The sequence below is a fragment of the Nomascus leucogenys genome, chromosome 10 (assembly GCF_006542625.1).
Source record: "Nomascus leucogenys isolate Asia chromosome 10, Asia_NLE_v1, whole genome shotgun sequence".
Lineage (NCBI taxonomy): Eukaryota > Metazoa > Chordata > Mammalia > Primates > Hylobatidae > Nomascus > Nomascus leucogenys.
This window is the reverse complement of record NC_044390.1, coordinates 60,091,594-60,106,927: the sequence shown is the minus strand read 5'-3', so window position 1 is coordinate 60,106,927 and position 15,334 is coordinate 60,091,594. Positions and strand designations below refer to the sequence as shown.

Genomic DNA, 15,334 nt, shown 5'->3' with positions numbered 1-15,334 from the left:
CTCCGCCTCCCGGGTTCAAGCAATTTTAATTTTCCTGCCTCAGCCTCCTGAGTAGCTGGGATTACAGGCGTGCACCACCATGCTCGGCTAATTTTTTTTTTTTTTTTGAGACGGAGTCTCACTCTGTCGCCCAGGCTAGAGTGCAGTGGCGCAATCTCAGCTCACTGCAACCTCTGCCTCCTGGGTTCAAGCGATTCTCCTGTCCCAGCCCCCACACCGAGTAGCTAGGATTACGGGCGCCTGCCACCATGCCGGCTAATTTTTGTATTTTTAGTAGAGATGAGGTTTCACCATGATGGCCAGGCTGGTCTCAAACTCCTGACCTCAAGTTATCCACTCGCCTCAGCCTCCCAAAGTGTTGGAATTACAGGCATGAGCCACAGAGCCTGGTTCTAATTTTTTTTTTTTTTTTTTTTGAGACAGAGTCTCGCTGTCGCCCAGGCTGGAGTGCAATGGCGCGATCTCGGCTCACTGCAGGCTCTGCCTCCCGGGTTCACGCCATTCTCCTGCCTCAGCCTCCCGAGTAGCTGGGACTACAGGCGCCCGCCACCTCGCCCGGCTAATTTTTTGTATTTTTAGTAGAGACGGGGTTTCACTGTGTTAGCCAGGATGGTCTCGATCTCCTGACCTCGTGATCCGCCCGCCTCAGCCTCCCAAAGTGCTGGGATTACAGGCGTGAGCCACCGCGCCCGGCCTAATTTTTTTATTATTAGTAGAGACGGGGTTTCACCATGTTGGTCAGGCTGGTCTCGGACTCCTGACCTCAGGTGATCCACCTGCCTCGGCCTCCCAAAGTGTTGGGATTACAGGCATGAGCCACCACGTCCGGCCCTGAATACTTTTTTTTTTTTTATAACACTTCCACTTTCTATGTGACATTGTGTCATGTTTGGCTGTTTCTGTCACTCTGCTGTCCACTCCGCCGGGTAGGAACTATGTTGTTCTCTGCCAGATGCCTGGTGTTTGGAACCAGCTTGGTGCATTCAGTGCTGTTAGTATTTGGGGATAGTCATCAGTAAGTCCTCTGCTGTGGCGGTGGAGAGGGCCTGTCACGAGTGACACTGGGCAGGTATGGATTCTGCATCTCCCTGCCCACTCTTGGCCTTTGGGTGCCCCTGTTGTGGGGACTCCTCTTGCCGTCTCCACACAGTGTCACTTCTCACGCTCAGTGTTGCATATATAGCTGATAACACAGCAGACCCGGTGGTGGCGCAGGACATCCATCCAGTGGGCCTGGGCCAGCCGAAAAGAAAGAATAGGGGCCGGGCACAGTGGCTCACGCCTGTAATCCCAGCACTTTGGGAGGTCAAGGTGGACGGATCATCAGCTCAGAAGTTTGAGAGTAGCCTGGCCAACATAGTGAAACCCCATCTCTACAAAAAATACGAAAATTAGCTGGGCGTGGCGGCGTGCGCCTGTAGTTCCAGCTACTCGGGAGGCTGAGGCAGGAGAATTGCTTGAACCCGGGAGACAGAGGTTGCAGTGAGCTGAGATTGTGCCACTGCACTCCAGCTTGGGTGACAGAGCCAGACTCCGTCTACAAAAAAAAAAAAAAAAAAAAAAAAAAAAAGAATGGGGTTATTGATGTTCCACAGGGAGCATGGGTCAGGATGGATTTGTAACACTTGATGCAGTTACTCTACGTGTATGTTTCTGCTGGGTCACATTGTCACACGGAGACATGATCAGAAGAGCTTGAAAAACATCCATCTAATTGATAGATAGGATAGCATTTGCACGCTTGCAGTGTAGGCACCACACGTCCCTGTGGGGTTAGAGGGCACTCCCCTAAGGCAGAGAACTGTCCTGGATGCTTTTAGGTCCTTTGTGTAGGTGCTGTTAAGCGGTTTCCTTTTTTTTTTTGAGATGGAGTCTCGCTAGTCTCCCAGGCTAGAGTGCAGTGATGCAATCTTGGCTCACTGCAAGCTCCGCCTACCAGGTTTCACACCATTCTCCTGCCTTAGCCTCCCTAGTAGCTGGGACTACAGGCCCCCGCCACCATGCCCAGCTAATTTTTTATTTTATTTTTTTTTTGAGACAGAGTCTTGCTCTGTCACCCAGGCTGGAGTGCAGTGTCATGATCTCGGCTTACTGCAAGCTCCGCCTCCTGGGTTCACGCCATTCTCCTGCCTCAGCCTCCTGAGTAGCTGGGACTACAGGCGCCCACCACTATGCCCGGCTAATTTTTTGTATTTTTAGTAGAGACGGGGTTTCACCGTGTTAGCCAGAATGGTCTTGATCTCCTGACCTCGTGATCCGCCCGCCTCGGCCTCCCAAAGTGCTGGGATTATAGGCGTGAGCCACCGCACCAGCCAGCGGTTTTCTTTTTTTTTTTTTTTTTTTTTTTTTGAGACGGAGTCTCGCTTTTTCACCCAGGCTGGAGTGCAGTGGCGCAATCTCGGCTCACTGCAAGCTCCGCCTCCTGGGTTCACGCCATTCTCCTGCCTCAGCCTCTCCGAGTAGCTGGGACTACAGGCGCCCGCCACCACGCCCGGCTAATTTTTTTTTGTATTTTTAGTAGAGACGGGGTTTCACCGTGGTCTCGATCTCCTGACCTTGTGATCCGCCCGCCTCAGGCCTCCCAAAGTGCTGGGATTACAAGCGTGAGCCACCGCGCCCGGCCATCAGCCAGCGGTTTTCAAGTGAATGAAAATAAAAAGGGGGGAGATTTCAGCCAATAAAATGATAGTAATTTCCAGTGCTAAGAATAATACTTGGTAACAATTTGGCACACCTACCTTGTAGGTAGAACTGAGAAGACGTTGTAATTTATCACCATTATATGATTTAGTTTCTGAAATGTATTCCCTTCTAAATGTAGGGCAGGGCTTTGCTACTTAATTATGTTGCAAGTAAAATGCCACAGAGGAGTCAGTGTTGGAGTAGTGCAGTCGCCCTCAGGAGGAACCCATTTCCACTCATTCTCTAAGACCACAGACGCCCCACACATATGTAATTTTGGGGTTCACAGATGAGTGCCCTGCACCGTCAGGTCAGATGGGGGAGGTTTCTATTTTTTTTTTTTTTTTTTTTTTTTTTTTGAGATGGAGTCTCGCTCTGTCGCCCAGGCTGGAGTGCAGGCTCACTGCAGGCTCCGCCCCCCCGGCGTTCTCACCATTCTCCTGCCTCAGCCTCCCGGGTAGCTGGGACTACAGGCGCCCGCCACCTCACCCGGCTAATTTTTTGTATTTTTAGTAGAGATGGGGTTTCACCATGTTAGCCAGGATGGTCTTGATATCCTGACCCTCGTGATCCGCCTGCCTTGGCCTCCCAAAGTGCTGGGATTACAGGTGTGAGCCACTGCACCCGGAGGTTTTCTTATAGACCACCGAGGGGAACATTTTGTTTTGTAGTTCATGCATAGTAAACGGGGCTGGCTCTGCCGAAGCCATCCTGCCCATTGCTGTTGTTCCGCCCCAGCCTCTGCCATCACCTGACTCCCACGATCGTCTGCTGCTGAAATGTGTCCATGAACAAATTTTCCCAAGCCCCAAAAAACACAATAGCAGATATCCTGGGGCCAAACGTAAATATAATGCTGGTTTCTCAGGCACGGTGAAAACAACCACCATAATTCCAAGAAACAGATTTCCAAGGGATCTGATTGCCGGTTAGCAACCTGCACTGTCTGGGGCTGGTCACCGCAGGGCTTTAAGACAAAAGCTAGGGGTGGCGTGAAAGAAGAGACCAGACCTCTTCTCTTCCTCAGGCAGTCTCGTTCCACATTTGAACGTCAACAGATGTTTCTATTTTAGATGATAATTTTGATGAAGTTGAAAATAATAACACGGTAGTCTTCACATCATTTGATCTTTCTCTTTTATTTCCACAAAGACACTTCCTGGGCGTTTCTCGTGGGTATTTATTTCATGGGTATTCTGATTTAGGCTTTTTTTTTTTCCCTTGGAAGTTTTTCTTTAAAAATCTGAATATAAAAAGTAATAGATGGCTACTGTAAAAAATAAATAAAAAGCACCAGACATCTGTGATATGGAAAGTGTAAGTTCCTCATCACATGCCATCAGAGAGAGCTACTGGCTGTACTGACAGCGGTTTGTGCATGTTTTCTTTGGGGTAATCTCTATGCATGGATTAACATGCATATATATATATATATATATATTTTTTTTTTTTTTTTTTGAGACAGAGTCTTGCTCTTATCGCCCAGGCTGGAGAGCTGTAGTGAGATCTTGGCTCACTTCAACCTCCACCTGCTGGGTTCAAGTGATTCTCCTGCTTCCGCCTCCCAAGTAGCCGTGATTACAGGTGCCCACCACCACGCCCAGCTAACTTTTGTGTTTTTGTAGAGATGGGGTTTCACCATGTTTGCCAGGCTGGTCTCAATCTCAGGTGATCCGCTTGCCTCAGCTTCCGACAGTGCTGGAATTACAGCTGTGAGACACCACGCCTGGCCATATGCATATATAGTTATTCTTTCTTTTTTTTTTTTTTTGAGACAGGGTCTCTGTCACTCAGGATGGAGTGCAGTGGCATGATCTTGGCTCACTGCAACCTCCGTTTCCTGGTTCAAGTGATTATTGTGCCTCAGCCTCTCAAGTAGCTGGGACTACAGGCGGGCACCATTACGCCTGGCTAACTTTTGTATTTTCACTAGAGATGGGATTCTGCTATGTTGGCCAGGCTGTTCCCGCACTCTTGGCCTCAGGTGATCTGCCTTCCTCGGCCTCCAAAGTGCTGGGCTTATAGGCATTAACCACCACACCCAGCCAGGCTGGAGTGCAGTGGCACGATCTCAGCTCACTGCAACCTCCACCTCCCGGGTTCAAGCGATTCTCTTGCCTCAGCCTCCCAAATAGCTGGGACTACAGGCCAGCTCCACTACGCCCAGCTAATTTTTGTATTTTGGTAGAGATAGGGTTTCACCATGTTGGCCAGGATGGTCTCAAACTCCTGACCTTGTGATCCGCCCACCTTGGCCTCCCAAAGTGCTGGGATTATAGGTGTGAGCCATCACGCCCGGCCTCTCAATTCTTTTTTGATGGTGCCAAGACTTCTGCAGCATGGGTTGTGTGGGGGTTCTGATTGCTGGGCAATTGAGGAGCTTCTCAAGAAATTGAGGCAATATGGCCACACCACTTCCAGACCTTTTGGCCCAGGGAACCTGAGAGCTTATTTTCATCTCCTGTCCTCCTGGACATTTAACTGAGTGTTTTAGATTTTAGCTTTTAGTCTTGTGCCAGAGTAGTTTCACTTCCGGTCATTCCTTCTGGCCACTGGCCTGGATTCTCAGGCACTGTTTTCTCCTTGTGGAGGCCCTGGCAGCACCCAATCCAAGGGCTGCACACATCTGGATTTGGCTTCCACACACATGTACTAACTATTCTCGCCCTTTTGGCCCCTGAATCCCCTTATCCTTTGCTTTTTCCACCTGAGTAGGTGTGGCCTCCTGGTCTGCGATGGATTTCATTGCTGCGTGAATTTCCCCTGCTAGTGACTTATCTCATTCAGGGCTCCATTGCAGGACTCTAAGTGGCACCGTGTAAGACACCTTAGGGATGACCTTTGGCCACCCCAGGACTTTGCTGAAAATGTCAAATCCTTAGTTTCCTGTATAGAAGGGCAGGGATGATTGGTGATGGGGTAAGAAGGGGTAGAGAGAGAGGTGTTCCTTGTCCTTAGACACCTTTCCTGGCCATGCTCGTTTGGCCTTCCCGTGTAGACATCTCGCCGGAGCAAAGTGCACCCAGCCCCACACCCTATCCAGCTTCTACAGGGCTGGGCTCACCCCAGCCCTTCAGGGAGGGTGAGCTGGCCAGGAGGAGTTTGAGGGCTGAGAACAACATCATGCTTATGGCTGTGGGAGCAAGGAGGGATAAGAGATGTTTGTGGGTCAGGCACTGTGGCTTGGGCTAGGTGCGGTGGCTCATGCCTGTGATCCCAGCACTTTGGGAGGTTGAGGTGGGTGGATCACTTCAGCCCAGGTGTTTGAGACCAGCCTGGGCAACACGGCGAGACCTCATTTCTATAAAGAAATACAAAACTTAGCTGGGCATAGTGGCACGAGCCTGTAGTCCCAGCTACTTGGGAGGTTGAGATGGGAGGATCACTTGAGCCCAGGAGTTCAAGGCTGTGAGCTGTGATGGCGCCACTGCCCTCCGGCCTGGGAGACAGAGTGAGACCCTGTCTCAAAAAAAAAAAAAAAAAAAATGGGCTGGGTGTGGTGGCTCACATCTGTAATCCTAGCACTTTGGGAGGCCGAGGCAGGCAGATTGCATGAGCTCAGGAGTTCGAGACCAGCCTGGGCAACGCAGCAAAACCCCATCTCTACTAAAATACAAAAAAATTAGCCGGGTTTGGCAGTGTGCGCCTGTAGTCCCAGCTACTTGGGAGGCTGAGGCAGGAGAATCACTTGAACTGGGGAGGTGGAGGTTGCAGTGAGCCGAGATCGCACCACTGCACTAAGCCTGGGTGACAGAGCGAGACTCTGTCTCTGAAACAAACAAACAAACAAACAACAGCAACAACAAAATTGTTGGCAGCCGCCCAAATCTGTGTGCACTGATTGCCAGGGTGGGCGTGTCATGGCTGACAGCAGGTCCTGGATTGCACCTAGGGGTTTGCTGCTCTCCAGCCAGCTGCTTCTACCTGATGCGTGCCCAAGAGGGGAAGCCGGTCTGTTGTTCCTGAGCATTGCGGGGCAGGAGTGTTACTCGCGGTTTGTGCTGGGGGGAGGCTGAGTTACAGACTCGAGTTTTTTTTTTGTTTTTGTTTTGTTTTTTTTTGAGACGAACTCTTGCTCTGTCGCCCAGGCTGGAGTGCAGTAGTGTGATCTCGGCTCACTGCAGCCTCTGCCTCTTGGGTTCAATCAGTTCTCCTGCCCCAGCCTCCCGAGTAGCTGGCATTACAGGCATGCACCACCATACCCAGCTACTTTTTGTTTTTTAAGTAGTTACGGGGTTTCACCATGTCGGCCAGGCTGGTGTCGAACTTCTCACCTCAAGTGACCCGCCCGCCTCGGCCTCCCAAAGTGCTGGGATTACAGGCATGGGCCACCGTGCCCGGCCCATGACTCAGTTTTCTCATTTCTGTTCAGGGAAAGGAGCCTCTGCTTCACATTTTGATGGAAGCATCCGAGGACCTCATCTGTGTGATGCCCCTAGTGCGATACCTTTCCTGTGCTAAGCAGCTGCTCAGTAAACCTGGGGAGAGATGGAGCACCTTGATTTCACCAGCTGAGTAGCCAGCACTTCCTGCCTGTGAGTGATTGTTTGATGTTCCAGCCTGTGGAGGAGGAGGTGGAGCCACAGGGAGGTTACCCGTGAGGCAGGTGACACCGTGGCTTCACAGTCCATGTTCAGAGTGTGGGATGCATGGCAGTGAGTTCCACTGTGGCCTTGGCCATGTGACCTGAACTCTTCCACTTCCCTGTCTGAGCCTCAGGGAGTCATCTGTCAGCAGGACCACTGTAATCCCTGTGTGGTGGTAAGGGCCCAGTGAGGCGAGTCAGTTGTTACCGTCAAGTAGGCTGAGGCCCCTACCTCCTGGCTAGATCTTCCTTCCTTGCCATTTCTTTGTGATTGAGACACCCTCAGCAGTTGTAAATCACTGGGAGGTGAAGGCAAGCCACAGTCCCCCCTGGATTTGCAAATATCCCTTCCCTTCCTCTGTCAGCATGACCTTAAGGTAGACGAGGATTTCTTAAATAGGACCCCAGAAATGTTAAACCTCAAAGACCAAACTTGATGAACTGGTCTTCGTTAAAATTAAGAGCTTCTCTCTCTTTTTTTCTTTTTGTTTGTTGAGATGGAGGTTTACTCTTGTTGCCCAGGCTGGAGTGCAATGATGCAATCTCAGCTCACTGCAACTTCCACCTACCGGGTTCAAGCAATTCCCCTGCCTCAGCTTCCTAAGTAGCTGGGATTACAGGCATGCGTCCACCACGCCTGGCTAATTTTTGTATTTTTAGTAGAGACGGGTTTCACCATTTTGGTCAGGCTGGTCTCGAACTCCTGACCTCATGATCTGCCTGCCTCGGCCTCCCACAGTGCTGGGGTTACAGGTATGAGCCATCACACCTGGCTGATAGTTTTTACTTTTTAAAAGTGGATATGGGCCGGGCGCGGTGGCTCACGCTTGTAATCCCAGCACTTTGGGAGGCCGAGGCGGGCGGATCACGAGGTCAGGAGATCGAGACCACGGTGAAACCCCGTCTCTACTAAAAATACAAAAAATTAGCCGGGCGCGGTGGCGGGCGCCTGTAGTCCCAGCTACTCGGAGAGGCTGAGGCAGGAGAATGGTGTGAACCCGGGAGGCGGAGCTTGCAGTGAGCCGAGATCGCGCCACTGCACCCCAGCCTGGGCGACAGAGCGAGACTCCGTCTCAAAAAAAAAAAAAAAAGGGGATACGGCCGGGCGCGTTGGCTCACGCTTGTAATCCCAGCACTTTAGAGGCCGAGGCGGGCGGATCACAGGTCAGGAGATCGAGACCACGGTGAAACCCTGTCTCTACTAAAAATACAAAAAATTAGCCGGGCGTGGTGGCGGGCACCTGTAGTCCCAGCTACTCGGAGAGGCTGAGGCAGGAGAATGGCGTGAACCCGGGAGGCGGAGCTTGCAGTGAGCCGAGATCGCGCCACTGCACTCCCGCCTGGGTGACAGAGCGAGACTCTGTCTCAAAAAAAAAAAAAAAAAAAAAAAGTGGATACTGGCCACATATGTGGTGGCTCACGCCTGTAATCCCAGCACTTCTGGAGGCTGAGGCAGGCGGATCAGTTCAAGACCAGCCTGGCCAACATGGCGAAACCCCGTCTTTACTAAACATACAAAAAAAAAAAAATACATGTATATATATATACACATATGTATATATATATATACATATGTGTATATATATATATATATATATACACATATGTATATATTTTAGCCAGGTATGGTGGTGTGTGCCTGTAATCCCAGCGACTCGGGAAGCTGAGGCACGATAATCGCTTCAACCTAGGAGGTGGAGGTTGCAATGAGCTGAGATCACACCACTGCACTCCAGCTTGGGTGATGGAGCAAGACTCTGTCCCTAAATAAATAAATAGATATATAGATAGATATCTCAATAGCCAGTAAGCATATGGAAAGGTGCTCAGTGCCATTAGTTGTGAGGGACATGCAAATGAAGACCATAAGAAGATGCGATCAGACATTGACGAGAACGTTAAAAGTTGTAAGGACTGACAGCAGCAAGTGTTGGGGTTGATGAAGAGCAACTGGAATGCTGTCCCTGTTTGGGAGGTGGGACCGTGTGTGTAGATGATACAACTATTTTGGAAAACTAGCAAAACTAAGTTTATGCCTCCCTTTATAACCACCAGTTTCATTCTTGGACACCCAAGAAGAACCAATGCCTGTGTTCACCAAATGACTCTCACAGCAGCTTGATTTGTGCTGTCCAGAACCTGGTAGAGTACAGTGTCTATGAAAATGAGAATGCTCAGATAAAAAGAACGGATGACTCTCCCAGATATGGTGACCCTGTGTGATTGTCTTTTTTTTTTTTTTTTTTTTTTTGAGACAGGGTCTTTCTCTGTTGCCCACGATCATGGCTCACTGCAGCCTTGACCTCCTGGGCTCAGGCAGTTCTCCCTACTCAGCCTCCTGAGTACCAGCTAATTTAAAAAAAAAAAAAAAAAAACTTATAGAGACGGGGTCTTGCTATGTTGCCTAGGCTGGTCTTGAATTCCTGGACTCAAGCGATCCTTCTGCCTTGGCCTCCCAAAGTGCTGAGATTATAGGTATGACCCACTGCCCCCAACATTATATTATTTATATGTTATATAGATTATATAAGTATATATTATATATATTATATATGTATTATAGATGTGACCCACCACACCCGTAATTTTATTGGAAGTTCAATAACAGGTGAAAGGAAGCTACGGTGATAGTCAAAATAGTGGTTTCCCTGGGAGAGTGGTATTGACTAGGAGGGGCCCAAGAATGCCTTCTGGAACGTCAGGAGGGATGTCTGATGCAGTGTTCTTCAAGCTGTTCATCTATGATCCTGCAATTAGGGCGTGTACAAGTCAGTGAGAGTAAGCAGAATCACATGCTGCTCCCCTCAGTACTGAGCTGAGGACATGGAGTCGCTCCACGACTCTCCACTTTGTGCTGCAGGTCGGCCAGTGCTTGTTCAAGTGCAGGCACCAGCAACTTCATCGCATGCTTTGGCATTGGGCGGTACTGCTGGGGATGGCTTTGCATCACGCCCGGGCTGTTTGGATCTCCTTTACTGTCACTCTGCACGTGTCTGAGCTTTCAATGCAGAAATGAATTTGTGGATGCTAGGGGCACCCGCATTCCTGTTTCACTGCAGCCTGACTCTGGAGGCAGCATTTTCAGGAGCAGAGGCCATTCTAACAAGCCTCTGTGAAACCCCGTGCTTCTAAAAAGCAGACTTGTCATATTTGGGCACAAAATGGTTTTTTGAGGCAGCATCTTCAGTGTACTCTGTGTGTCCATTGACGAAGTTAGCGCTGCTGTGAGTTGGAGCCGTTCCCGGATGCAGTGATGGCATTGCATGATTTGATGGAAGGGAGAGGGAAGAAGTTCTAATGCTGAGTGTAAAGTACGATTAGGAGATCTGGGTGTTGTGGCATATGTCTGTAGTCCCAGCCACTCGGGAGGCTGAGGCACGAGAATCGCGTGAACCCCGGGGACGGAGGTTGCAGTGAGCAGAGATCACGTCACTGCACTCCAGCCTGGGCGACAGAATGAGACTCTGTCTCAAAAAAAAAATGTACAATGAGGAGAGCTATAATTTCAGTCACTTCCCAGTGTACGCTCGTTGGTTTGTCCACCTTTAGAGAGGGAAAAGATGGTTTGCCCTCAATGACCTGAATCTTTTTTTCTTTTTCCTCTGAAACAGCGTCTTGCCCTTTTGCCCAGGCTAGAGTGCAGTGGTGCAGTCACGGTTCACTGCAGCCTCAACCTCCCGGACTCGGATAACCCTCCCACCTCAGCCTCCCGAGTAGCTGGGGCTACAGGCATGTGTCACCAAGCGCGGCTAATTTTTGTGTTTTTTGTAGAGATGAGGTTTTGCCATGTTGCTCAGGTTGATGTCGAATTTCTGGGTTCAGGCCATCCCCCTGCCTTGGCCTCCCAAAGTGCTGGGATTACAGACGTGCTGGATTGCATTTTGCTGTCAGTTTCAGTTTATTTGACTTAGAATAAAGACCTTCAAGTGAGGAAGAAGCTATAGGTCCCTGAATATCACAGGATCTGTGAAGTATGTGGCAGTCCTGTTGTCCCTTTTCCTACCTCATTGCAACATTCCGTGGGCCTGAGAAGACTGTGGGGACAGAAGGCCCAGAGGGGAGCACCAAGGAGCCAGTGCCTCCACCCTGTCCTGGCCGTGCCCACGTTGCTAGGCTTCCCACCTATAGAGGTAGCTGCAAGCACATCCTCCCTGCAGACATACCCGTGGACCAGAGGCTTCAGGCTCTAAAATCAGCATCTTAGTAACGTAAACACAAGGTTCAGACTTGTCACATGGCAGAGGCGAGGGCGGCATCTCATAATCAGACAGGTCCTGTTTCTGTAGCAGAATGTGTGAATATCCACATGGAGCAGAATCAGGTCGGATTTTGCCTCCAGATGAATTTCCTCGCAGTAACACGTTTAGGTTTGTTCGTGTCAGGGTCTATCTTTTCAGGAGTGGCTGGAGTGCCAGTCACTGGTTCCTCCCCTGCTGAGTTTCCTGGTCCTCTCTCCTGCTGTTAGCCATGAAAGTGGAATGAGGTCATTTTGAGCCTTTCATCTCTTGTCTAAGAATATATCCCTATGGCTGGGTGCAGTGTCTCACACCTGTAATTCCAGCACTTTGGGAAGTCCAGGCTGGAGGATCCCTTGAGCCAGGATCAACAAGAGTTTGAGACCAGCCTGGGCAATGTAGAGAGACCCCTACAAAAAAATTCTCTACAAAAAAAGTCTCTACAAAAAAATTAAGAAAAATTAGCCAGACGTGGTGATGCACTCTTATGGTCCCAGCTACTTGGGAGGTTGAGGTAGGAGGATGGCTTGAGCCCCTGAGATCAAGGCTGCAGTGGGCTGTGATGGCTCTACTGCACTCCAGCTTGGGTGATAGAGTAAGACTCCATATACAAAACAAAACAAAAACCCCTACCTTTCAAATTAAAACTTTCTCTGCTAAATTACCTAATACAATGTAATTTTTGGCCAGGAACGGTGGCTCACACCTGTAATCCCAGCACTTCAGGAGGCCAAGGCGGGTGGATCACCTGAAGGTCAGACGTTTGAGACCAGCCTGGCCAATGTGGTGAAACCCAGTCTCTACTAGAAATAAAAAAATTGGCCAGGCACAGTGGCTCATGCCTATAATCCCAGCACTTTGGGAGGTCGAGGCGGTTAGGATTACGAGGTCAGGAGTTCAAGACCAGCCTGAATAACGTGGTGAAAGCCCATCTCTATTAAAAATACAAAAATTAGCTGGGCATGGTGGTGCGTGCCTGTAATCCCAACTACTCAGGAGGCTGAGGCAGGAGAATTGCTTGAACCTGGGAGGCGGAGGTTGCAGTGAGCCAAGATCACGCCATTGCACTCCAGCCTGGGCAACAAGAGTGAAACTTCATCTCAAAAACATAAATAAAACAAAAAAATAGAACTTTTTTTTTTTGGGGGGGGATGGAGTCTCGCTCTGTTGCCCAGGCTGGAGTGCAGTGGCATGATCTCGGCTCACTGCAAGCTCCGCCTCCTGGGTTCACGCCATTCTCCTGGCCCAGCCTCCCCAGTAGCTGGGACTACAGGTGCCTGCCACCATGCCCGGCTAAACTTTTTTTGTATTTTTAGTAGAGACAGGGTTTCGCTGTGTTAGCCCAGGATGGTCTTGATCTCCTGACTTCGTGATCTGCCCGCCTCGGCCTCCCAAAGTGCTGGGATTACAGGCGTAAGCCACCGCGCCTGGCCAAAAAATAGAGCTTTTTAAATCAAGAGAATTAAAAATGTTCCTACACTTCTTACAGAATTTATCCTTAGAACCAGAAGTATGCCGGAGAGTTCAGGGGCAAAGAGATTCATTCCAAAAGGCAGCAGAAACAAAAGAGAGATTTGCGACATGCTTAACCAGAGAGGGGCTATCAAAAAACCCAGGATGTCAGAGCCAGGAAATGCAGTGTAGCTGTTAGAATTTGTGTTTTAAAGACTATTAAATGACAATAATTGCCATGGTTAAGATTATATGAAAGCCTAGAATGTATTGAGAAATTTTACTGAGTGTGTGTGCGTCTTCAGCCAGCAAGGGCCTTCAGCCAGCGAGGCGGAGAAGCCTCTTCACAGACACAAGTATCTTTCCTTTCCCATGTGTCCCTGGGTGGTTGGAGGACATCCCCTTATGCATATTAGCATCTAAAGGAAAAGGTGACGTTTCTAAGTGTCAGGGACCAAAAAGTGCCATTATTCGTCTAATGCTTTATCCTTTTTAAACTTGAGTTCATTTATTTTAAGGGAAACTTGGTCTTACTACTTTCAGTGGAAAACCAGCAGTATTTGCCATAAATATTTGTTTTGGCTGAATTGATGGAATTTCAGTTAGAGGCTTGTTTTTTTTTTTTTTTTTTTTTTTTTTTTTTTTTTCTGAGACGGAGCGTCACTCTGTTGCCCAGGCAGGAGTGCCGTGGTGCGATCCAGGCTCACCGCAACCTCCGCCTCCCAAGTTCAAGCGATTCTCCTGCCTCAGCCCCCTCAGTAGCTGGGACCACAGGCATGTGCCAGCACGTCCAGCTGATTTTCGTATTTTTAGTAGAGACGGGGTTCGCCTTCTTGGCCAGACTGGTCTCGAACTCCTGACCTCAAATGATCCGCCCGCGTTGGCCTCTCAAAATGCTGGGATTACAGGTGTGAGCCACTGCGCCCGGCCAGTCAGAGGCTATTTGAGCCATAGTCCTGTTCTTTCTGTTAGGAAGATAAGCAAGTGGAGAGCAGTGTGAAGGGGAGACCAGCACCTCCGTGAGACACTCTCTGCCGTGATCAGGAATGTGGCAGGAGCCCCTGAAGGCCCCTGTGGGGCAGTGCTTGTCTGTGAGCGTGGTCCACCCCTTCCTGGGTAGACTGACTGATCTTGTGTGCCTGAGATGTAGGACTTCCTCTGAGAGCGATCATGGAGAAAAGGTTCAGGTGGCCGGTGGGAAAGGTGCCGGCTTCCTGTCGGATGTAGATTCTGATGTGACTGTGTGATTGTCCCTTGCTATCCCTGTCCTGCCTCGCCCTTGGTCGTGAACCCCAGACTGACCAGGACTTTCTTCCAGCAGGAGGCCACTGTCTGCAGCTCCCGTGAAGATGTCCACTCCAGACCCACCCCTGGGCGGAACTCCTCGGCCGGGTCCTTCCCCGGGCCCTGGCCCTTCCCCTGGAGCCATGCTGGGCCCTAGCCCGGGTCCCTCGCCAGGCTCTGCCCACAGCATGATGGGGCCCAGCCCGGGACCACCCTCAGCAGGACACCCCATCCCCACCCAGGGGCCTGGAGGATACCCTCAGGACAACATGCACCAGATGCACAAGGTAGGGAGCCCTGCGCCCGCCTCGCGCCTGCGGCCCCTGCTCCCCAGGGCTGCAGGCAGCCTCTGGACCGAGGGCCTTACTTGGAGGATGGGGGAAGCCTTCTGGTTGGAGGTGGCCTGCCTTGGCTCAGCCCCCGACCCCAGGGCCCACAGCCGTGAACAGAGGGGTCAGCTTGTCGGACCCCAGCCTGTGCTGGTGCATGATCTGGGCCTGAGCAGCACATCTTGGTCCCTGCGGGCACCTCCCCCACTGTTTCCTGCTCCTTGCTTTCTGCATGCGAAATTTGGGAATATCACTCCAAAGTTTTCTTTTGGTAATGAAGAAAAACATCCAAATTCCTAAAAAGGCTTTTAGCCACGTGGTTTCCCCCGTTGTGGCTGTCAGGCTCACCTGTGCAGCTCGCAGAGCCGAGCAGCAGGTTCCCTTTTCTCCGAGGCATGCCCCTCAGCCACTCTCTTTACCACTCACCTGCGCTGAGCAGGGCCTTCAGTCAGCCAGGTGGAGAAGGCTCTTTAGGTCACAAGTCTCTTTCGCGTGTCCCTGGACGTGGTTAGAGGACATATTCCCTTATATGTACAACATCTGAAAGAAAAGGTCATATTAGCATCCATGAGAAAAGGTGACATTTCTAAGTGTCAGTGGCCACAGGAGGTCCCGGGTGGTAGAAGATGAGGATCGCCCGACCATAGTCTCCCAGGTGCTTGCACTCCACTGGGCGACGTTTATTTTGTGTACTTGTCTTGAGGCCTAAGTAGGTATCAGAACCTTCCTTGCCTTGGAGCCGAGCCATGTAGTCATGCTGGGGACTG

At 50.4% G+C, this 15,334-nt stretch overlaps 1 protein-coding gene across 17 annotated transcripts in view; it reads left to right on the top strand.

Moving 5' to 3' along the window:
• SMARCA4 (SWI/SNF related, matrix associated, actin dependent regulator of chromatin, subfamily a, member 4) overlaps positions 1-15,334 on the top strand; it is a 100,381-nt gene that overhangs the window by 10,922 nt on the left and 74,125 nt on the right. For 12 of the 17 annotated variants that reach the window (XM_030820843.1, XM_030820841.1, XM_030820838.1 and 9 more), the window contains exon 2: positions 14,273-14,525. In XM_030820843.1, coding sequence (XP_030676703.1) covers positions 14,304-14,525 — 222 coding nt within the window. In that variant the 5' untranslated portion in view covers positions 14,273-14,303. Of the gene's footprint in view, positions 1-7,054; positions 7,218-14,272; positions 14,526-15,334 lie in introns of all 17 variants that reach the window. The other 5 variants (XM_030820830.1, XM_030820832.1, XM_030820828.1 and 2 more) reach the window with 3 other exon arrangements.